The 25719-nt window shown below is 41.0% G+C and overlaps 1 protein-coding gene across 2 annotated transcripts in view; it reads right to left on the bottom strand.

Annotated features, from left to right (window-relative positions):
• clmpa (CXADR like membrane protein a) overlaps positions 1 to 25719 on the bottom strand; it is a 116954-nt gene that overhangs the window by 13801 nt on the left and 77434 nt on the right. For both annotated transcript variants that reach the window (XM_080214501.1, XM_080214500.1), the window contains 4 exons: positions 22495 to 22652; positions 9432 to 9636; positions 4188 to 4355; positions 1572 to 1694 (listed from right to left, as the gene is read on the bottom strand). In XM_080214501.1, coding sequence (XP_080070627.1) covers positions 1572 to 1694; positions 4188 to 4355; positions 9432 to 9636; positions 22495 to 22652 — 654 coding nt within the window. The remainder of the gene's footprint in view (positions 1 to 1571; positions 1695 to 4187; positions 4356 to 9431; positions 9637 to 22494; positions 22653 to 25719) is intronic.

Consider the following 25719-nt stretch of genomic DNA (forward strand, 5'->3'; position numbering starts at 1 on the left):
TTTCAAGGTTTCCCTGACGAAGAGGGAAACCTCGATTATAGGAGAGCCAACCTCTCCTCTACCATTGTATGGTTGGGTCTCCCTTCTCCCCCCCACAATATCATGCAGGGATCAAGTGACCTGATCCCCCATCTCCTCCGGAACCCGATGTCACCCAGTCCCCTCCCCGCCCAAGTGCAGTGTCCGCCCACTCCTACAACCCAGACTGCTATATAGGAACAACACCCCTCCAGCCATGTCCTTCTCCTGGAGGCCATACCCACCTCCACACTCCCAGTGTGGTCATCACGACCAGTTTCCATCTTTGGAAACCAGTAGTGATTCCCGGCGTGGATTGGGGGACTGAGGGTGTGGGATGGAGGGGGGAGGTGGGGGACGCACTCAACGCTCCTGGAAGTGATGGTGCTAAGCCATTTAATACGTTGGAATGTATTCATATTGATCCAAATCAGCCTTTCTGGGGGTGAACTTGATTGCATCATTGGGAAGTTCTGAGAACATAACGCTCGAAAATCTTGCTGGCGCAAGTCCCATTATGGCCCTTTTTTTCACGGGTTTGAGGCTACAATGCAATTTGTGCCCACAGTGAACAGGTGCTGAGAATCTCAGCCATAGCATTTACTTCAAAAAATATTTTTTTATATTTTGTTTTATATGGAACATATTGAATTTAAAAAGAGGTGACACGGAAAAATTATCTTCCATTTTCCCCATAAAGTATCAGAAAGGATTGTTTGCCACTATACAGGCATTTCGTTAGCCTGGATTTTGCAGTGAGTGCTGAATCAATGATACCTTGATATCAATGTTGACCTTGAAGAAAGCTGCCAGAAAGATCTCCTGGGCTCTGTAATGTGAATTTCACTTTTCTCAGCATTAATTTTCATTCTAGTTCCAGCTTCAGGGGAATGCCATCATCCAGCCATAGTAATGTCATCAAGCAGTCTAAGCAGCCAATCACATTGAAGACATCTCACAGGCAACTAATTAGGAAGTAAGAAGCTGTTTTTTTTGTCAGGACATCTACTTGGGATTAAGACATGAGCTGAAGAATCATAAACTTTAAAGCATGTTTAAAAGTGGGTGGAATTTTTATCCTGGAATAGAGAAATTTGACTTTCCACACCCAAATATAAAATTAGTTTTTCAGGATCAAAGAGGTTCCTCAGCAATAATATGACTTAGCACTCCATTCAAAAGTTAGTTACACTTCAGTCAATAAGGTCTAGCCTTTTCAAAGGATTTTATAGTGAGAAGAGCGGAAAAGATAGAAGTTAACTTCAATTCAGCAATCTTCAATTGATTTCTATATACAAGGCCTTTAAAAGCGGAGGAGGGAGTCTCTGGCAGCATGTTCTGGATTTTCCCTTTTAATGCCACACATTCGAACCACAGAGGATTCTGCCAATTTCACAGAGTAACAATGGTGAATCCTAAGATTTTCGTTGTCATCGCAACAGCGAAATCTGGGAAACTGAATAAACCTGACTTAAGTTTTATCCTTGGATGCATAGTTTTGGGTGCAACTCGCAAATTTGCTGTATTTTTGTTTATTCAGGTAGATAACTCACGCATAATTGTGACATTAATGAAGCAGCTTTTTTCTCCTGCCTCATTTCTGGCCTTGCACTCGTACAGCCCAGCATTCATGTGGCTCAGGTTCCTCAGCAGAAGCATTTCAGGTGTTTGTAAATCTGAAGAAGAAAGTGTAGTTTATTAAATAGTGAATTCTGTATGGGAAGTTTGAAATTATTTCAACAAATACATTGTCGTAAACAAAACCTTTGAGAAGTTTTCAACTTAGCAATATTTCTACCATTCATTTCTTGCTGAATGAATTCTGGAACATTTTCTCACTTCATCAGTTATTTGCTCCCATTCTGAACTTTAGGGTGGGATTTTCCAGCCACGCTCGTCCCAAAACTGGAAAATCCCGCCCGAGGTCAATGGACCTTTGCATGGTAATCTCCCCCTCCCCCACCCCTGCTACAATTCCTATGGTGGGCAGGATGGGAAAATTCCACCTGATACCTTTGTGAGATTTATTTCTTCCTTTCTTTATCATGGATTTCTTTTATGTATATGTCATGTTCTGATCAATAAGACAAACAGACCACCTTCTCCCTGCTCCGTGCAAGCGCCACAGCATCACTGGAGACATAGACGTCCTCCATTGTCCCAGTATAAAATTCTGTCTGAGCTCTCACCTCTGTCTCTGTTTGAAAGCACATATCCTTCACTCTCTGCCTTCCTTGCTATCATAGCAGTGATTAGGAAAAGCTCACCGCAAGGGAAATTGTGGGCCTGACACCTTGATCCATATTGGATCCTGTGCCATGCAATCTTTCACTACTTGTCAGTTTTGGATTTTGGACTCCGTACAAGGTGTAGTCTTGGGAAGGAGAAAATACATTCTTTGCAAATAACTGATGAAATGGGACGCTGGCCTTCATAGCGAGGGGGATTGAATATAAAAGTAGGGAGGTCTCGCTGCAACTGTACAGGGCACTGGTGAGGCTGCAGCTGGAGTACTGTGTGCAGTTTTGGTCGCTGTACCTGAGCAAGGATATTTTGGCCTTGGAGGGAGTGCAGAGGAGGTTCACTAGGCTGATACCGGAGTTGAGGGGGTTGAGCTATGAGGAGAGGCTGAATAGACTGGGCTTGTACTCGTTAGAGTTTAGAAGGATGAGGGGGGATCTCATTGAGACGTATAAGATGATGAAAGGGATGGATAGGGTTGAGGTGGAGAGGTTCTTCCCGCTCAGAAAGGACAGCAGGACTAGAGGGCACAGCCTCAAGATAAGGGGGGGGCAGTTTAGAACAGAGTTGAGGAGGAACTTCTTCACTCGAAGGGTGGTGAATCTCTGAAATTCTCTGCCCGTTGAAGTGGTTGAGGCTACCTCGCTAAATATATTTAAGACGCGGGTAGATAGGTTTTTGGTAGGCAAGGGGATTAAAGGTTATGGGGAGAAAGCGGGAAAGTGGAACTGAGCCACTTCAGATCAGCCATGATCTTGTTGAATGGCGGGGCAGGCTCGAAGGGCTAGATGGCCTACTCCTGCTCCTATTTCTTATGTTCTTATGTTCTCCTCAAATAAGGGAACCAAAAGCACGCACAATACTCCAGGTTTGGCTTCACCAATGCCTTATATGGCTGCAACTAAACTTCCTTGCCTTTATATTCTATTCCTCTGGCTATAAATGCCAACATTTCATTCACTTTCTTTATTATCTGCTGTACCTACATGCTAGTTTTCTGTGAACAAGGACACCCAGATCCCTCTGCACCGGAGCACCCCTAAGTTTCTCTCCATTTAGATAATAAGTCGCCTTCCAATTTTTATGAACAAAATATATGACCTCACACTTATCTAGGTTAAACTCCATCTGCCACATTTTGGCCCTCCTGACTCCCTAAAGCCTGTCCACCATCTACAGGACACAAATCAGAATAATCGTCCCTTGCCTGGATAGGTGGAGCTCCAAGCTTAATGCCAACCAGGACAAAGTAACCTTCTTAGCACTTAATCCACCACCTTCAATATTTACTCCCTTGACCACCAACACACAATGACAACAGTGTGTATCACATATGAGACAAATCGCAGCAACTCACCAAGGCTCCTTAAACTGTGCCTTTCAAAGCAGTGACCTCTACTACCTAAAAGGACAAGGGTGACAGCTGTTTGCAAACAGCACTGCTTGTAAGTTCCTCTCAAGACACACACAATCCTGACTTGGAACAATATTGGCATTCACTCATCTTTGACCCACTGTCAGTGGATCAAAATCTTGGAACTCCCACCATAACAGTATTGTGGATATACTTACACCACATGGACTGCAGCGGTTCAAGAAGATGGGGGAAATTCTACGACCATTCACACCAGTGAGATGCCCCAGCAGCGGGACCAGAGAATCCCACAGCCAGTAAACAGCAAACTCCCAACCCTTCCCCTGGCTGCTGAGAAAAACGCGGCTGGGAGGGCAGAGAATTCCCCCCATTAATTCACCTTTTCCTGTAGTGGATGCTGGCTAACCTGTCGAATATTTCAAGTATTTGCTTTCACCACACAAATCTGATTTTAAATCCTTTATCCAATATAGAAATGGTTGTAACTTTGGCAACCTAATTCAGAATGTGAGCACGGAACAGAATCCAATCCTTGTCAGACATATTCACTAACCAATGTGTAAACCCGGATGAAGTTTGGCTTGGTGTCCTTCAGTATCCAAAACATGATTCCACCTATACGAGATGGGTTGGGTGCCGTTCTCTGATTTACACTGGAGTTTGATATCATTTCCTGGCAGTGTTTGTCCTTCGGACCAGCACTTGGGTTTAGAAGGTTTGACTGAAGTAGAACAGAGACATTTTGATTAACATATTATAATCAGTACGCTACATTTTATATCAGGCATTGTTAATTCTCTCTATTATAGATAGTTACAATGCATATTAGGTATTAGGCATATTGGAATTCATCTATATTAGTATCCACAAAAAGAAATGTATGGTTTATACATACGTCAATAAACTCCAATTTGTCAATCATATATGTTTTCAAAACAAGCATAAACTATGTTTCCCACAGGAGCAGAAGAATTGTTTGACAGCAAAAGAGCATCAATAATAAAGACAATCAACTCTGATGAATGGTTATCCAGATTTGAAATGTTGGTTGTGATCTCTCTCCACAGATAGTTTCAAATCTGCTGAGAATTTCTAACATTTTCTGTTTTTGTTTCAAATTCCAACAGGGGGTGGTGATGGCCTAGTGGCATTAACGCTAGACTATTACTCCAGAAACTCAGCTAATGTTCAGGAGACCCAGGTTCGAATCCCACTTCGACAGTTGGTGGAATTTGAATTCAATAAAACATACCTCGAATTATGAATTTACTAATAACCATGAAACGATTGTTGGAAAAACCCATCTGGTTCATTCATGTCCTTTAGGGAAGGAAAGCTGTTTCTGAAAGCACAATGACTTGTTACATTTGCGGAGAGAGTGGGGAGGGGGGGGACTACGATTCTCCCATCCTACTGTGTTGCTTTTTTAGTGCAGTGGGCTGGGAGACTGTAGTAGAGACTGATTAGTAGGGTTCCTGCTGGGCAGCTGGGCTTACATGCGTCTCCCAGCGCTGTCATAATTTATATTAATGTTAATTTCAATACAATTTGAATGTCATAAGCAGGCCCGTGACTGAAATCTCCGGGCCTAGTAGCCTCTCTCCAGGTTCACTCCAGCAGAGAGTACTATAGCTCCCAGTTGTGGGGAGCTAGCAGCCCGACCCCACTGGAATGAAGGGGGGTCAATCAAGGCCCCCCCCCCCCCCGAGGGTTGGGCAATGGGGGGGTGCTACCTGGGCATTGGCACCTTGGCAGTGCCAGCCAGGGCCTCTAGCACAGCCCAGGGGGCAAAGTGCCAATGCCCAGAGGGAACTGGGGGAGGGACGATGATAGGCACTGCAGGGGAAGGGAATCGGTAGGGGTTCGTGGCTGGCCAGTGATTGAGCAGGCCAGCAACTGGGAGACTGGCAGTGCAAGGCTACAGTAAGTGAGATGTTGCAAGTTTAGGCAAGTCACAAGTTCCGCACACGAGGACAGCCTCAGCCGGGATCCTGGGTTCACATCACACTATCTGTAACCCCCATGACTTGCCTGAACTTGCAATATCTCACTTACTTTCCTGTCTGGAGACAATACACATCTCTTTAACCTACGCTTAATGCTATCTCCACTCACATTGTCTGCATCTTTAAGACTTGAATAGCAGATTAGCTGTAAAGACACGAATTCTAATCAGTATTCTGTAAGCTGTGTGCGCCTTTATATGGCCTGTTTCTAATCAGAACCTTCCATTCACCTGACGAAGGAACAGCGTTCCGAAAGCTTGTGGGTTTACTATCAAATAAACTTGTTGGACTTTAACCTGGTGTTGTGAGACTTCTTACTGTGTTTACCCCTGTCCAACACTGGCATCTCCACACCGTGAAATAGTCCTGATAGGGGTGGAGAGCTAATAAGATTAAAATTATATTAAATTTAGGCTCTGCACACATTATTCAGCTCCCGCCGGAAATCCAGCTGGGAGATGGACTCAGGCCCGGATGCCCAGCACGAATCAGGCTCTGCTGGAGTCTCCCGGCCTGTTTGCCAGATGGGAGAATTGCCCACTCTATTCTGTACCCTATCCTTTTCTGTCTCTCCTATGTACTCTATGAACAGTATGTTTTGACTGTATAACACACAAGAACAATATTCTTCACTGTATCCCAATAAATGTGAAAATAATCAAATCGAAGCGTGTAGACAAATTCCTTTCAATTATTCCATCTAGTTCTTCTGAACGTACAGCAGGTGGCACTCCAGGTAAATGAACTGTTTAATTGTGTGATCACAATCTCAGTGAAACCAGAATTGGCATTGAGTCCACTTTCACTTTTTTTAAAAAATAGATCAAATCCATGACAAGACCTGTAGCTGAACTCAGATTTGCAGTATCTTTTCTGAAGCTTGATTTGTGACTTGTTTTCCATGTGGTTGAGGAAAATCAGCCTGGAGTTTATTTGAAGGAAAGAGATTGCCTTTGCATAGCATCTTTCATAAACTCGAGGTGTTCCAAAGCTCTCAAGTACATTTCACTGCTAGTCAGTGTTATAAATGTAGGAAATGTGACAGCCGACTTTTATACAACAAGGTGCAAATCTCAATGGTGATAAAAGGCCAGTCTGATTCACAAACTGTTCAGTAATGAGTGGGTGACATGGTGACACATTGGTTAACTCTGCTGCCTCACAGCACCTGGGACTTGAGTGCAATTCCATACTTGGGTTACTGACTATGTGGAGTCTTCACCTTTCCCAGTGTCTGCGTGAGTTTCCTCTGGGTGCTCCGGTTTCGTCCCACAGTCCAAAGATGTGCAGATTAGGTTGATTGGCCATGTGAAATTCTCCCTCAGTATACCCAAACAGGCGCTGGTGTGTGGCGACCAGGGGATTTTCACAGTAACTTCATTGCGGTGTTAATGTAAACCTACTTGTGACTAATAACTGTTAATATAACACTGCACTTACATATTAAAAAAATCTCTAAACCAGTATCTAGACATATGTCCGTGTTTGTCACTTTTCATCTGTCATAAGAAAATCCTGTCTGAACCATAACTGACCTACTGAAGGCACAATAGTTATACTCAGTGGCCTCAAACAAAGAGCTTTTATTTGCACATAACTGAGAATAATATATTGTTCCTTTGAGAGTATCATGCTCGTATCATTGTAAAACAGGACGTTCTCTAGCCTAGATGGGTAATCATACAATCTAACTAAAAAATACTTTGTTATGAGTTCTCTACCCAGGGAGTTGTGGGTGCTCCGCTGTTGAGCGTGTTCAAGAGTGAGATCAAAACATTGTTGGACACTTGGGGAATCGAGAGATAAGAGAGTAGTGCGGGAAAGTGGAATTGAGGTGGAAGATCAATCATCATAACTTATTAAATGGCTAAGGGGGCTTGGGGGAGGGGGCACATGGCCACAGCTCCTACGTTTTATGTTCTTATTAACTTAGAGAATGTCCAGAAACCTCTGATCCAATTTCATAAAACGTTCCCCTTATCCAGTGAATATTACAGAGTAGCCACTGATTTTTTTTTATTCATTCACGGGACACGGGTGTCGCTGGCTGGTCAGCATTTATTGCCCATCCCTAGTTGCCCGAGGGCAGTTGAGAGTCAACCACATTGCTGTGGCTCTAGAGTCATATGTAGGCCAGACTGGGTAAGGACGGCAGATCTCCTTCCCTAAAGGGCATCAGTGAACCAAATGGGTTTTTCTGACAATCGACAACGGTTTCATGATCATCATTCTTAATTCCAGATTTGTGGTATTGAATACAAGTTCCACTATCTGCCATGGTGAGATTCGAGCCTGGGTCACCAGAGCATTAGCTAAGTTTCTGGATTAAGAGTCTAGCGATAATACCACTAGGCTTTTGCCTCCTTATTACTATTGTCAACCAGTAATATGTCCTGACTGTTCCCAAGGATTATTCAATGATGTTCCTTTAACAATAAGTAACAATTGACGATACATGAATATGAATCCAATGCAAATTCAAATTTAAATTTAAAATGATAGCAAATCCCCAAAAGTATTGTTCATGAAGAATACCCTGTTTCATAACAACAGGGATAGGATCAACAAAATATGACAGATAAAGTGTCACAGAAGTGCGGCACCAACAGGAAGTGTACACCACAGGCAAAATGTCCAATATAACTTGCCGAACTCCAGTGGCATACACAAGAAATTAAAGACAACTGCAGCTTCTGGATAAAGTGGAGCTTGAGGGTGCAGATAACTGACAAGAGCATAAACACATAGGGCTGGATTTTCCATAAAACTCACAGTATTGCAGAGGTGGAAAAGGCCCAAAAACATGGCCTTGCCATTGCCGACAGGGTTTCCTGTTGAATTCCTCGTTTGCCACTGGGAAACCCACAGTGGGGATGCACTGTTGGTAGGACTGGGCAATCCTGCTGGCATGAACAGCTGGAAAATTCTGGCCAAAATTCATGCTCCACTCTAAAGTCATATGCTGTCCTTACTTTCATACAATATTGTGATGTTTTATTCTTTCTACATACTTATCAAATCTTGTTGATTCTGGAGTTGAGAGCATTGGCTTATGAGGAAGACTGAGTAGACTGGGGCTATACTCTTTAGAATTCAGAAGAATGAGGGGGCGATCTTATAGAAAAATATAAGATTATGAAGTGAATAGATAAAATAGAAGCAGGAAAGTTGTTTCCACTGGCAGGTGAAACAAGACCTAGGGGGCACGGCCTCAAAATGAGGGGGAACAGATTTAGAAGTGAGTTGAGGAGGAACTTCTTTGCCCAAAGGGTTGTGAATCTATGGAGTTCTCTGCCCAGTTGAGGCCACCTCACTGAATATTTTTAAGGCAAGGATAAATAAATTTTTGAACAGTAAAGGAATTAAGGGTTGTGGTGAGCGAGCGGATAAGTGGAGCTCAGTGCACGAAAAGGTTAACCATGATCTCATTGAATGATGGAGCAGGCTGGAGGGGGCAGATGGCCTACTCCAGTTCCTAGTTCTTATGTTCTTATAAGCGGTTTTCATTTTGAAAGGAAAGTAAGACTCTGAGGACAGAAAAAGGGTACAAGCATAAAGCATTTTATTATGGGCAAATCTTCAATGATGTTTTGAAAAGTGAATTAATTTAACATAACATACTTCACTAATACAAATCAGATGAAAAATCATATTGGTTAAGAATGTATGCCTGATCTTTTTAATGTATCTTGACATTATTACTGCCCTTTTCAATACTAAGCACACAGAAAGCTTTAAATAGTTTACAAAACACCCAATATTAAAATTAATATTGTTTTCCAGTCACCTACCCAAAACAACAAGATTAATAGCAGTCTTCAAATCATAGATTCCTGCATTTTTCACTTTGCATGTGTACAGTCCTGAGTCTGTTGAATGCAGGGATGATATTTTAATGGAAGCATCACCCATCAGGAAATTTGCTGCAAAGGAGATTCTTCCTCCCAGTTTTGCACTTACATTCTGATACACTGCACCCGAAGAATAGGTGATCACCTACAAATCAAAGGGAATAGAATTGGATCAATCTCTAACAACACCGTTGCAAATAATTCTGAAACAAAAGCTGGTTTTTGTGCTCAAGTTAGATGCTACAGGTTTTGGCTCTGTCTTAGACATTATTTAGCGTACAATAGTACTGGCCGTTCCAGTATGTGATCCAAGTATTTTATATTTAACTGTCTGCCTGTAATTTTAAAGCACATAATATTCTTGTGATTTGATCACACTCCTTCATATGCATTTTTCCAAAGACACAATGAAGAATAGACCAAAGAAAATGAAGTGAAAAGAATAGATTGCTTATGATTTTATTGGGTGGTCAACCATTCATGGACTTCCAATGATCAATGATGTGTGTTGGTCAAGGTATATCTATCATCCTTTGGAGCTTATGTATCTTCATCATGTTATGTTCAAAGTTCTCTGGACCAAACATCAGGGGCACTATTGGACAGAATGACACTAATAGTTCTGGGCCGTAAGAAGTCTTACAACATCAGGTTAAAGTCCAACAGGTTTATTTGGTAGCACAAGCCACCGGATTGTTGCTCCTTCATCAGGTGAGTGCCAGTTCTGTGCCCAGTAGACACTGGCAGATTAGATCACTTCTTATGACTTACAGATGCGTGTCAGATCACTGTAACTAATGATGTAGACCAGTCCACAATGCATGTTCTCTGTGGCTTGTTATATTCCAGAAAGTTAGGTGGTCAAGCATAGAACTGGACCCAATCTTTACATACTTTCATAAGCATTTATTTACAGGGCTACATATCACAAGCATGCACTTCCTAACCTAACCCTCACAGTTTCTGTTGTGTATGTGTCTATTTACAGGAGCGCAGATGAATCCCAGTTTGAGCCCACAGGTAATTAAATATGATTAATATGCATTTAACACAGCAAAGTGACAGAGCCAACTGTATTTAAGTTTAACTCCTTCCAAAAGATATGCAGATTAGGTGGATTGGCTATGTTAAAATGCCCCTTAGCGTCCCACGATATGGAGGTTAAATGGATTAGCCGTGGTAAATGCTTGGGGTTACAGGGACGGTGTGGAAGAGAGGACCTGGGTGGGATGCTCTGTCAGAGAGTCAGTGCAGACTGGATGGGATAAATGGCCTCTTTTGTACTGTAGGTATTCTATGACTGAGATCAGCAAGAAATGATACTATGATAATCCATAATAAAAAATTATGCTCTATATCTGTCACATGTGCCTTCAACTATTTGAATTTCCTCCTGATTTTCAAAGAGAGGGGTGGGGGCACATGGTGGCACAGTGGTAGGCACTGCTGCCTCACAGTGCCAGGGGCCTGGGTTCGATTCCCAGCTTGAGTCACTTTCCGTGTGGAGTTTGCACATTCTCTCCATGTCTGAATGGGTTTCCCCCGGGTGCTCCAGTTTCCTCCCACAATCTAAAGATGTGTGAGTTAGGTGGATTGGCCATGCTAAATGGCCCCTCAGTGTCAGGGTGATTAGTTAAGTTAAATGGATGAGGTTATGTGGATAGGGCCTGGATGGAATTGTAGTTGCTGCAGTCTTGATGGGCCAAATGGCCTCTTTCTGCACTGTAGGGATTCTATGAAGACAGATCATGAGTTACATTGCAAGATGATACCAGAATGAAGTCATATTAAACAGCAAAAACAATTGGTCGGGTTAAGGTCCTGGCAGTGATGTGAGCTGAAAGAGAAAATAAACTCAACACATCAAACTTAACATAGTTTTTGGTATCAAGTATTTAATCAAGCATTTAAAAAAAGACAGCTAGTGGCAAACATACAGTTTTCTCACCATCCATAGCCCTTAGTAATATAAACTTGCTAAATTTTTGTCCTGGGCAGCAGCAGACTGTATCTTTCACAAACGTTTAAGAGCTGCTGTTGAATTTGTCGGCCTAGTTCCTGCCAGGATCTGATGGGGAATGGTGTGAAGTGAAAGTGTGAGAGGAGGAGAGCAGTGGAACCAATATAACTCAGTTTGCCTGAAACTGTCACTAGCATGTTTAGAAAAGCACTGGGAGTATTGTAAGTAGGGCTAAAGATGCAACAAAAACACAAAAGGATTTACCCAAAGTCAAAAATAGTGTACAAGCAGTGGGTAACTAGTCATAGAATGATAGAATCCCGAGATTCTATAATCTAGATTCTGTAATCCTTAGAATCCCATTTGGCCCTATCATAATCCCACTTTTGCCACTGTGCAGAGCAGGAAAAGAAAACAATTTGACAGCATGGTGGCACAGTGGTTAGCACTGCTTCCTCACAGCGCCAGGGACCCGGGTTCAATTCCGGCCTTGGATCACTGTGTGGAGTTTGTAAGTTCTCCCAGTGTCTGCATGGGTTTCCTCCAGGTGCTCCAGTTTCCTCCCACAATCTAAAGGTGTGCAGGTTAGGTTGACTGGCCATGCTAACGGAGGGGAGGGGGGCATAGCAGGGTTATGGGGAAGATGTGATTGTTGTCAGTGCAGGTTCAATGGGCTGAAAGGCCTCCTTCTGCACTGTAGGAATTTAAAGTTTATTTATTCGTCACAAGTTGGCTTATATTAACACTGCAATGAAGTTACTGTGAAAATCCTCGAGTTGCCACACACATGCACCTATTTGGGTACACTGAGGGGTAATTTAGCATGGCCAATTCATCTAAACTGCACACCTTTGGACTGTGGGAGGAAATTGATTCTGTGAATTGTCTCAGTGGAGGTGCTGGACGACGACTGGAGAAGTTGCAATGTTGGTGAAAGAAAATGAAAAAAATTAGTTACTTTCCCAATAAAGCTGCATTAAAGAGATGCTCAGGAAAGAAAGACCACCTGAGGTTACAAAGCTGAATTTCTTCAAGGGAAACATCACCAAGTATTTTTCCTGAAGTGTGACATGTGATATCTTATTGGGTGCATAAACCAAAGGACAAATAGTTCAGTTTCATAGAATCTCTAAAACACAGAAGAGATCATTTGGCCCATCAAGTTTCCTATGTACTTGCCATTTTGTACCCCATACTGCCACCAATGTCTGCAGTTTCATTTGGTTAATGTTTTTCAGTGGAATTTGGCCAAAATCAGCTGGCACAAGAGTTCACCAAATTTTAAGCATAACTTGTATTCGGTGCAACTCAAGCTCTCTTTTGCAGTAGTTTCAAAAACATTGCACCAGAACCAGGTCCCCATCTCCCCAACCCCTCACAAAATTAGCCGTGCCCCTAGGATGAATAGGTCAGCATTGGGAGTTTCTGCTAATTAACTGAATCATCTGTTTTAATCAAACATCACCGAGGAAAATTTTTAAAAGCCAAATGTTTTTAAAAGATCACATTATAAAACACTGCCTGATTGTGCTGGGTGAGGCCAAATTTGACATTCAGCAAAATGCGAATAGGTTTGTGTGAAAACTTGGAAACACAAATGCTTTACAAAGCTGGTGGAATTTGGGGTACAATGTGCATTAGGATCCGTAATTGTACCCAAAACAGAAAAACCCTATACTCCGCCCCCCAGCTCCCACCCCACCCATCATCAGCATAGGCTGCATAAACCATTCCTTCCTATCAAAGTGGCAAATTAAATAATTTGATTGAGCATCCCCTCGAGTGTCTTAGTTGTCAGTTGTCTTCATATGAAAAGGCTGTGAGTCAGAATGTGCAGAGTTCACCGTTGTAGCAGAATGACCTAAAACGTCTAATGTCAAACATTCTGAAGTGGATGACAAGCTAACAATCTATTGGATGAACAAAATAAAGAACAGCAGTTCATTTTCTGTAAATGGACTATAATGTCTGTGTTTAGATATTGAGAAATATCTCTTAAAATGAATCATAAAATGTGTGGGTTTTGTATACATTAGTACAAATATCTGGAAGACATTGCACATACTGGTATTTACCCACCACTGAAGCCAGGAGGTAAAATGGTATCAGCCAGAAAAGGTTTGAAGATATAAGGTGGTCCTTTCAAAAAGCAAAGCTTCACTAACTCAAAAGTTGTAACTGCTAGCATTGTGGACAAACGGTTCAGTATCTGATAATCCATCACAGAATATTTTCAGGTGTTAACAAATTGCTTCTTTCAAGTGCCTTTACTTCTTTCCAGAGTTAACTCTGGTGTTAAGCCCCATGAAGCAAACACAGTTCCGACAATCATTATTTCCATCGCTGCATCATTTCAAAATGTCAATGTGTCAAAAATGGCCATGCCCCACAATCTGCCCAGTGGAAAATCGGGGCCCGGACCAACTATAAAATAGAGGGGGAGAAAGTGAGAAAAAGTGCAAATGGGCTTTGAGAATCCCCTGATGAGAGTGAGGATAACTGAAACCTCTATTACAATTACCTTGTGACGTTAACTCAGTTTCTCTCTCCACAGAAGTTGCCAGAATTGTGGAGTTTTTCCAGCGTTTTCTGTTTTTATTTCAGATTTCCAGAATCCGTAGTATCCTGCTTTTATATCACTGTATTAAAGCCCAGTGATTCTAAACAAAGCATTTGGAGCAGCTTTAAATTCTACCCAACCCAATCAGCAAATCCCAAGAATCAGGACTTGCCATCTAAACATCACTCTGGGGCAATTGGGAACATTGTGCAGTCATCAACGAACATCCCCACTTCTGACTATTTGATGGAAAGAAGGTCATTAATGAAGCAGCTGAAAATAATTAGGTTTAGGGCACTACCCTGAGGAACTGGAGCTGAGATGACTGACCTCAAATCACTACAACAATATTCCTTTGTGCCACATATGACTCCGATTTCCATTGACTGCAGTTTTGCTTGGGCCCCTTGATGCCACTCTTAGTCAAAAGTTGCCTCTGCGTCAAAGGTCCTCACTCTCACCTCATCTCTGGCATTTATCTTCTCTGTCCACGTTTGAATCAAGGCTGTAATGAGACCATGAGCTGAGTGACCCTAGCAGAACCTTAACTGATTGTTCTTGAGCAAGTTATTGCTGAGTAAGTGCTATACAATACAGCTATTGATGATTCCTTCTGTCACTTTACTGATGATTGAGAGTAGGCTGATGGGGTAGTAATTGACTGCATTATATTTGTCCTTTTGCTTGTGTTTAGGACATATTTAGCAAATTTTCCACATTGCCAGGTAGATGCCAATGTTGTAGTTGTACTGGAACAGCTTGGCTAGGGGTGCAACAAGTCTTCAGTAATATTGCTGCAATATTGACAGGGCTCATAGCCTTTGCAGTATCCAGTAATTTTGCCATTTCTTGATATGATGTGGGGTGAATTGAATTGGTTGAAGGAGGACATCTGTGATCCTGGTGATCTCTGGAGGAGGCCAAGATGGGTCATCCAAGAGGGATGAAGACAGTAGAAGTAAGAAAGCAAGAAACAAAACAGGGTTCAGGCTCCATGATAGAAACCCAGGAGGAAGAGTGAAACCCTCAACAATATAATGACAACACTTATACAGCATCCTTATCTATATGTGTCGCAAGGTGCCCCATGAAAGCATAATCAGACAACATTTGACAACAAAGTAAGAAGGATTCATCAGATTGGTGATCAACAGCCAGAATCTTCTGGACCCACCCATGGTGAGTCCAGAAATTCCCATCCAAAATCAACAGATGTTTGACTGTTTCTCCGAAATTTCAATCCCACCCACAAGTTGTCTCACCGGAAAAGATCTTGACTGTAGGTTTTATGGAGCATCTTAATGGAAGAGAGAGAGAGAGAAATGGAGAGGCAGGGTGGTTTAGGGGGGGAATTCCAAAGCTATTTTTCAATACAAACTCATCTTAACATTTGAAAATTAGCCCAACACCAGAAACCAGCAAAACCAGAAGAGCAATAAAGCAGTACATGATTCTTAAAGTTTGCATATTTCAAACAAACGCATAAACATGAAAGCCTGTATTTTGACAGTACTTTGTAAAAAATATTTTATGTACTCATCAGTCTAATGAGATACATGGGCACGCATCTTGCAACATAGTTTCTCAAATTCCCAGTTCAAAGGCCATTGAACTGCATCGCAGTGAACATGAAGCCCCGTTGTAAATAGAGTGAAGCTGGCTGAAGAATAACTGGGAGGGGCAGAGTCTAAAAACGGGAACCACAGCAGTGAGTATGAAAGGGGGAAAATTGTAAGATCAGTGAGCACACTATCAGTAGGCGAGGCTGTAATTGAGTGGCCAGTGAGCACTTGAGGGAGGTGAAGATGTGATTGAAGGTTTGGGATGAAGAGGCAAGGCTGGTAATGAGCTACTGCAAAAGTTTCAAAACCTCCAAAGAGACTGCAGCTCATCATGCAAATTCCTAGCTCACAGTTTATTGACTTGGCCTATTTCCTGTCACTACGGGAGAAGAGTTGTTCCAATACCTGCAGCAACGTCTAAAGTCTTCTATTATACTACACTATATGAGATTAATGTAATTTTGTTCCACCAACCACATTCTCAATTTCTGTGACCCCTTCCAATTGGGGTTGTGATGCACAGCTTGCCGACCACTGGCTTAGGGTTTATGGCACTGAAAGCACAGCCACCAATTATAGTTGGCCATTGAAAACTGGGGTGCACAAGAGGCCAGACTTGGATAAATGCGAACACCTCAGAGAGTTATAAAAATGGACACAGTTACAAAGACATAATAAAGTAAGGCAAAGTGTCAGTATCCAGATACTCCACTTTCCTCACACAGTCCAAAGACAAACGGGTTTGGTGGATTGGCCATGCTAAATTGCCCCCCAGGAACAATATAAGCTAAAGGAGATCAGTCATGATGAAGGGTTATGTTTGTGACATATTCTAGGTACAAAATCCATTAACCCTTTCCCTTCAGGTACAAAATGCATTCAATCCTTTTTCCTACTTCAGCATGGTAAATTGTGGGGTTACAGGGATAGGCCTGGCTGGGATCATTGTTGGTGCAGACTTGATGGGCCAAATGGCCTCCTTCTGCTTTGTAGAGATTCTATGAAAAGATTGGCTGCCTCCTACGCAAGCAAATGCAATGAATATCAATAGCTCATCGCATATTTATTGAGAAGTTTATACATTTTAAATAACCGATTAAAGTTCCTCCCAATTGTAAGTTAGTCGAGGCTGAAATATATGTAAACAAAATTTGTTTTAGGTTTCTTAGACTCCTGACGTATTCCATGTGCCAAAAATGTTTGTTGAAAAGCATAAAAGATTATTAAACTTTCCCTGAAGTCACTATAATGGACAAGATAGTGAATGATGGTGCATTCTGGCTGTGGTGAAGAGCTGACGTTCATTGTTCTACTACTTTTCCGATTTCATGTTTAGACACATTGGGCGGGATTTTCCACCCTTCCCGCGACATGTTTTGCGGTGGCGGGGGGGCAACTCACCATTGGCTAGTAGTGGGATCTTCCAATCCTGCTGCTGTCAATGGCACTTACCCTTGTTTGTATCCTGCCCTGCCAGGGGACCCAAGGCAGAATGTCACCAACAGCAGGGCCAGAAAATCGCACCAGCAGGAACAGTCAGAAAATCCCACCGCTGCAGGGCCTTACATTCACTGCTCTGTAGCTCAACAGTTTTTGAAATGAGAGAGACCTGAGAATAAAGGTTGGATCTTCCTCTTTCAGTCCAAATCCAGGGAGCCTGTAAACTTTAAGTTCACATTTCAGCTTTTCTAACTACTCGACAAATGTGGATGTGCATTGAAGCTGGGGATTTAAAAAAAGTAGGCAAATTGGTACATTGGGTGAAATTTTCAGTTTTTGGGACAGTGGCAGGTAACTCTGGCAGCGTCTTCCAATTGGCTAAAATAGCGGGACCCTGCATCAGATTCTGCCCTAGGAACCTCATCAATTATGTACAGACAAGTTCCACTCCGACTTGCCAGAGACACATTGAACAGTGAAGAATCAGCAAATAGTTCCACGTCATGGTGGTGTTGTCAGGATAACAAAGAAATAGTAATATTTTACTGTTGGTAATAGTTTTGTTTTTTTAAAGCTGTTAGGGTGATTGTGGTAATCTAAGCTAACAACAAGTAATGGCTTTGATACAGTAATGATCCAAGAAGGACTTCAAATGGTTATGTAAGGCAATAGCAGTAGCAGATTTGAATGGCTTGTTCTAGTTCGAGGGAGAATATATACAGGTTGTAAAAGAAAGGTGTCAGTAGATAAAATAAGGACAGGGTAAGTTTTCTTTTAAGCTAAGAGATAAAGTAGATAAATGAAGTTAACCAGCTCTAGGAGAGTGCATTTCTGGATATGACAATGGAGAGATCAAAGGAAAGGAACATATTTAAGGAGATAATGAAACTTCATGGGATAGTTGTTTCAGATCTCAGTAGACAGCTGGAATAGCTGGTCAGCTTCCAGCAAGCAGCGCAAATGAAGCCAGACCTGAAGAACCAGCTGCAATTAACCTCAGAGGACATCCCAAGAGAAATTAAAGACCCAGGATGATAAAAATCACTGGATTTTTATGGAATTTAAAGGGGAAGGTTACCTCTGAAGTCAGTTAAATTTAAGGTGCGATCTTACTGGCCATTCATGCCACACTCCCATCGCCGTGAGGCAAATTAGCACCCAGCCAAATCTCCATTCACTGCAGTAGGATGGGAAAATACCACTGGTGTAAACAACCGTAATATTCTGGCTTCAGACTATTTTGAACTTTTTTTTAAAGTATTGGTACTGTGTGAAGCTATTGTTGTTATAAATCATAGAATCCGTACAGTGCAGGACAAGGCAATTCTATTTTTTCCTTTATTTCTTAATAAACATTTACTTTACTATAAAATAAACACAATTGTTGAGGATGTAGCTTCTGGCTTTCTCTCCTCATACTATAAAAATGGCAAAAACAAATGTCTTGGTGATTGTTTCCAGTTTTTTTCCTGAGATTTGAGCAATTTGGCATTTACCACCAGCTGTGCCATCACAATGTTCCCACGTATCTGCTGCCCTTGTCCTTTTAGATTTCCTTCTCTTTGCCTGCATAGGTAAAGCGTGAAGACTTTATGTCCTAAAGGCTATTCTTTTACATTCATTCATATTGTTTAAAAAACCCAGCTAACACAAGATGGTTCTACTCAAAAAAAAAATCAACCTGCCTTTTCTCACTGTAGATGCTAACTGATGAATGCTTTTCCAGAATTTTCTAGTTCTCCTTCCGCCTTCCAGCATTTTTTTTTATTTGACTAATGAAATCCGCACTCAGACTGAACTGGGACAGTGGCAGAATCTGATCCAGTATTCACAGCGGTAAAAGCTGAATGCTACTCAGCAAAAACTTTTATTTATATAGTGCCTTTAAAATATCGCAGGGCATATAATGCAGCAACTAGTAAACTTTCTGTCCTGACTTTATAGAATTTGTGAATATCAGATTCTCTCTCTGAAATTCCCAATAATCATCAAATAGAATTGCTTTTTAACTAAAAGAATTATACAAGCATATAAAGGGGAAAGGATTAAAAGATTATGCTGGTAGTGTTAGATGACAACAGCTTGTGTGAAGCATAAGCTCTAATGTGGATTCAACATGATTCTATGTAATCTTACATTCACCGGTTAATTACAATGCTAGATCTAAGCCTGAGATATGGTTAATACATTAACTCTGGTCAGTCCATTGCCAAACTTAATCGATAGAGATTTGACCACCAGCACATGCAAAACAATTCAGTACAACTAAAAAGAAAAAATTGATTGTGTGTTTATCTTGCACTTCGTATTTTATACTTGACTTATTGAAATGCAGTAGAAAGGTAATCAAATGGACTCAATTGCCAGAATTTTCCAGCTGATCACACCCTGCTGCAAGCGAGGACAGAGAATGTGGCATTCAGCCAAATCTCCATCACTGCAACAGGACCAGAAAATCCCATCGGTCTGAGCAGCAGGAAAATATCTCCTTCAGATATTACGGGCAGAAGAGATCCTGTGGCAACACATTTGATACTCTCATTTCCCCAAATCTGTGAAACCCCATCTCAGCTATGCTGGAGGGGGAGCAATTAAATTGGGTTCAGATGCAAGCAGTTCTGACACAAGAGGAAGGGAATATTAGGCCAGTCAACCTAAGTTGTATCTAAGTATTTAGGTGTATCTAAGTTACTTTTCCTGCTCTGTTTCAGGGAAGCATAACATTTAAGCTGATACAGCGATGTCTTTATTAGCGTTTAGCTGCAGTAAGGTAGTGAAGTGATACAGAATATTATTATGCTACTGCAGCAAGTAGAAGAACCCTGAGTGAATGTATAATGAATCATAGAATCCCTACAGTGCAGAAGGAGTCCATTCAGCCCATCAAGTCTGGAGCAACTCTCTGAAAGACCACATTACCTGGGCCCAAACCATCGTCTTAACCCCACACATTTATCACGACCAATACACCTAATCTATACATCTTTGGACACTAAGGGACAATTTATCATTGCCAGTCCACCTAACCTACACATCTTTGGAGTGTGGGAGGAAACCGGAGCACTGGGAAGAAACACACGCAGGCACAGGGAGGATGTGTAAACTCCACACAGTCACAGATGGTTACGTTAGTGATAGAATTGGCATTACATGAGCAAAAGCACCATTATTTAATTGATTCAAAGTCTCTGGAATCTCTGGTTCAAATGCTTTAATTACTATTTCCAACCCAGTTTATGTAAATCTGTTCAGTATCCAAAGAAACATCCAGTGTAATCCTTTGCGAGTGAGGAACTCTTCTGCAAGCCTTTTTGCCTTGAGCAACAATTTGTAAGTAAATAAAAAGGTGTCAATTCAGGAAAGTCTGTTTGTCACAGCAAGGCAGCTTCTTCAAAGGGCAAACTGCCTAACCATGAAAAGTACCATACCTGTTTAATTACTTGAGTCAACATTGCACAGTAATAGATTGCTCGATCCACTGAACCTGCTCTGTCATCTTGTTAGCCACGAACAGTGCTGTCTTTTTAATTCTTAATTCCTTCTCTTTTTCTTCATGTCCTTTCTTCCCAGGTAAACAGTTATCGCCTTTCAAATCCCTGAATTGGCTGTATATGTGATCCTTTAGGGCTGTGTCTTTTACATTCTCATGTGTCTTTGTATGAAAATATTTTTCCTGGATTCACTTCTAAAACTTGAATTCTACGATCATGTTCCCTCATTCTGGATTCCTCAAGTAAAGAGTTATGCCTTATGAACCCAGTGAATTTGGGACAGCTCAGTGGTTAACACTGCTACCTCGCAACGTCAGGGACTTGGGTTCGATTCCCGGCTTGGGTCATCGTATGTGCGGTGTCTGCATATTCTCCCTGTGTCTGCATGGGTTTTCTTCAGTTTCCTTCCACAGTCTGAAGGATGTTCTGGTTTGGTGCATTGGCCTGTGCTAAATTCTCCCTCAGTGCAGCCAAACAGACACTGGAGTGTGGCAACTGGAGGATTTTCACATTAACTTCATTGTAGTTAATATGTTAATTTAAGCCTACTTGTGACACTAATAAGTAAATTCCCTTTGCTATTTTATGTATCATAACAAAATCATCCTTAACTTCCTCATCTGTCGGAAATATAATTGATAATCATATTAACTAATTATAAATATATTTGATTATTATAAATCTATTTTACTAATTAGAAATAAATTATATTAATATAGTTGACACATTCTCGGAAGATGGGACACCCAAGAAAGAACGTCATAAGCTAAAAAACACAAACGTATCAGTCAATGGAATACAGCTTATGTGACTTGCCTTTCCATTCAATGATCAGGGTAAATAACAGCAACTGTTCAACTCCTACCCCTCATTTCCCCCTCTGAAGTTGAATTTTAACACCATAAGGCTGGATAGGCTGGGACTTTTTTTCCCTGAAGCGTAGGAGGATGAGGGGTGACCTTATAAAGGTTTATAAAATCATTATGGGGCATAGATAAGGTGAATACCAAGGTCTTGTCCCCAAGGTAAGGGAGTCCAAAACTACAGGGCATAGGTTTAAGATGAGAGGCAAAAGATTTAAAACAGACCTGACGGGCAACTTTTTCACACAGAGGGTGGTACGTATATGGAATGAGCTGCCAGAGGAGGTGGTAGAGGCGAATACAGTTGCAACATTTAAAAGACATTTGGACAGGTATATGAACGGGAAAGGTTTAGAGAGCTATGGGCCAAATGTAGGGAAATAAGACTAGTTCGGTTTAGGAAACCTGGTCGGCATGGATGAGTAGGGCCTATTTCCGTGCTATATATCTCTATGATTCTATCCTAGCAATTTTACCGCCCGACCCATGAGAAAATTGGAGTGGCTGAGTGGCAGAGAATGGAAATGTCTGTTGACGTCAGGCGTGATTTTATGGTTCGGGATGAGCGAGGCCTTAAAATTGTGCTCTATGACTATAAGCAAAGCAGCCACTGCTCTGAATAAACACAGCTTGCTCTTATATTCTGTACTGCTGGTGATGAAGATAAACCTGACTCCTCAAACATAAGCAAAAAGTCCCCTCTCTGTTATTTTAGTACAAGATTAATTTGTTTAAAATAAATGGATTCAAGCTCAGAGGCAGGTTTTTCTGAAGTTGGGAAATCTTGTCAAGAATGTAACTGGCCTGCAAGAAAGCCACATTAAATCAAACTGGTACTTGGTCCATTATATCTGTTTGATAAAGAGAATTACAAAGACCCTTGCATTTTGCCAGTACAGGGATCAAACCCACACCCTTAGCATTATTAGCACCACACTCTAACCATCTGAGCTAACTGCAGAGTGCTTAACTTTTAAAAAATATTGCAGAGTAGGATTAAGGGTCAATCATGTACAGCTGAATAAACTATAATGTACTGTGACGCAATTTAGTCATTTCGTTCAACATTGACACAATTAGAATAATAATCGACTATAATGTAAACCATCTGTGAAAGGAATGCTCACCACTTTCTGATTGGGTTCAGAGTCCTGCAAAAGCCATTCAATATCCAGATCCTTTGAGACTAAATGACCGAAGCGATGCTGACATGGTAGAACGACATCCTGCTGCTCAACCTTCTTTATTATAGACTGGGCAATTATTGTCCACAAACGAGCACATCCTAGATCCCAAACAGAAAGGTAAAACATTAGGGACAGTAATAGAAATTCAATCAGACTATTCCACACATACAATACTTCCAAATCAGTGGTACTTGCACTGCCCTGAACACATCCAGTCTAGCTGATCTCCCTTGGAATGCAAAACTTCTCAAAGGACAAACCTTTGTGAAACTTCTCCCTAGTCCTCATGTTTACATAAAAGCTTTAATAAGAAAATAAAGCATATGGCCAACCAGTCTAGATCAGCATTTACTTTCCACGAAAATCAAATCATGCCTATCTATCTTGTTCCCAATTCCTTTCTATTTATCTACTCAGTTTGTTATAGAATATACAAGTCACATCACAAGATAATTAAGTAATGTTGCCAGCAGCTTTATGCCTATCCCTCCCACTTTGCATTTTCAGATGACATTCTAATAACATTTCTAGAACTACAGTGATCACAAAAGCAGTCGCACATTTATAATGTGCATACACTTCCGAGAACTCTGTTAGCATACCTCTCTAAGGCAGTGATGAGCAACCTAGGCTAGTAAGTGGGCCATGTGAATAGCCCTCCTTCATCTCAGCAGGCTGCAAGATTGAAATTAGACTTGTTACAAACCATGACCCCATGAATGAGATTAAATACATGCTGAATATTTCATAAAGAGCTATAGAAAATGTTTACTCATTTATATATTAATAGAACTATCATCAACTTCAAATAATAAAATCAAAATAAATATTTATACTTTGGAAGCAGAGGAAACACATTGCACACAACATTAAGTGAGAGAGCAATCAGCATGCACATCACTTCATTTGCCCTTGCCTTACCAAAGTATCACTTCAGTCATATGGGAAGGAAAAAAAACTGTACAGATGGAAATCAATGGAAACGGACAACTTTGCACATAGCCAAAAGTCAACAAAATGCCTAGTGGGCCATACTCAGAACTCAGGTGGGCCACATGTTCAACCATCCCTATCTTAATAAAAGGGACAACTCAGAATCTCATTGCACAAACAGAAAACAGGGAGACTCAGAAAATGGGGTCTAACCAAAATGGTCACTGAATGGTGCTACCTAAGTTTTGGAAAATCATCATCTCAGGAATGTAATCAGTTGAAACAAGGAGACAGTTCTCAACTTCAGTCTGAATTGGAAGTGACAGATTAATGGAGAAGAGCCAAAAGGTCAATGGGACTCTTTCAGTGGTTTAAACAAGTCAAAGCAAAAAAATGAATGCTCCAGCTAATGGAACACAGCTTTTAGAGAATGTAGAAATGAGCGATTTTGATCTATGGTTTAGCCACAGCACAACTTCTTTTTCAAACTGACTGCTTGCTACAAAAAAATTCCAAAGCAGGGACAACTGCAAGAAATAGACGGAGTGCAATAATTTAACCAGATCCTTCACTGTAAGGATCAGCAGACATTACAATCAGTATGTTGGGCCATGCCCAATTGTACTGATGCTGAAGGGTATGAGCCTCACGCAGGTAAAAAAAATGAATGATTATAATTCTGTCAAGTGAAAATGTCACTGGAATGCAGCAATTGCCCCATCTTCAATTCTTTTGGAAATAATTATGGAATAATGTTCCAACAGAAATAAAATTAATTCCTTACTCCAACATTACTAAATGCCACACAAGGGATCTGAACTGCCCATGCTAATTTTACATCATGTTTCCATCTACATCCTTACTCAGAGTCCACCGATCAAGATAGAACTGGTCACTATATATCTCACTGCTTAAAGTTTGTCATCTATAAAAGTATATATTGGTATGTGGACCTCTGCAAAACAATCGTAGGCTTGGTGCCTATGATGGTGGGATGCAGCTAAACATGATTGTAAGAAACTGACTTACAAAGAACTTTTCACCACTGTGAATGGTAGCTAAAGGAACGCTTGTATCGAGATATTAACAATGGTAGTTTATCGGAAATGAGTTAGACTGAAACTGGGATTGAGATCTGTACTTGAATGATTATATCACTACTAAATTTGGATTGGACTGTGTTACTGATTACAGTAACACAGTAATCAATAACTTATTACTTATTCCACTGCAAAATCTGAAGACAAAGATCTGGAGAAGGATGTAAGTGAGATAATGAACAAACTGTCCACGCTACAGAAATGTTGAATTATAGAACTTTAAGTTCTCTAAGGAGAACTTTAAGCTCTTCATGCCTTGTTGATGCTCACTCCACACACTCCCAGTTCCATTTTCCTGATTTTGCTCCAAGCTATGTAATATTTTTCTTTGACTGTTTATCTAACACACTTAAATATTATGACTAAATCAGCTTCAATAGGCAACTTCTGCTAATGTGTTCTATAATTGAACAACTCTTTGCATGAAAAGTTTCTTCCAATCTCTTGTTTTACATTTCTTTTGGTAATCATAATTTTCTTTTATCCTTTGCTACAGATTCACTGAGCAATGCAAAAAAACTTCCAGTTTGCAAAACCAGCATCTCTGCCCTTAACCTTTTCTGCTCCGGTGAGACAGTCCACGTACTTGAAATCTTTCCCCATACCTTTACCCTCTTGCCCCTGTTACAAACCTAGTAAATTGATGTTATTCCATGGTTCAAATATCCTTTCTGCAATGGAGGTGTCACCATCACTACCACCTCATTTTTGAGTTCAAAGTCCTTTTATATAAGACATCTAGAAAGTAGAGGTCCAAAGTAATACCTTGGATGTTTATAGCAGTCACATGAGAAGGAAGCAAGGTGGGGGAGGGATGCATGGGATTGTCTTACAATACAATTGAGAGATAATCTACAAAATGCTACACAATGTCCCAGTGTATCATTATATTAAATGTATCATTATTTGATGTGCCATTATGATATGTATCATTCCATTATATGTATTTGTAGGTAATCTTCATTCCTCTTCCTTTACTTTTCTGGATTATCTGGGCTTCATTGTAGGACGTATTGATGTGGTTGTTATAAAGCACTTTTGGCACCAATGCCATGCCAAAAGTCTCCTGTGCTGCAGCCAAATGTGCAGTAGATGATTTGGCCCACCCTCATCCAGATCATTTCAAACAAGA

Source organism: Carcharhinus amblyrhynchos, chromosome 29 (assembly GCF_965287045.1).
Source record: "Carcharhinus amblyrhynchos chromosome 29, sCarAmb.v2.hapA, whole genome shotgun sequence".
In the NCBI taxonomy this organism is placed as follows: domain Eukaryota; kingdom Metazoa; phylum Chordata; class Chondrichthyes; order Carcharhiniformes; family Carcharhinidae; genus Carcharhinus; species Carcharhinus amblyrhynchos.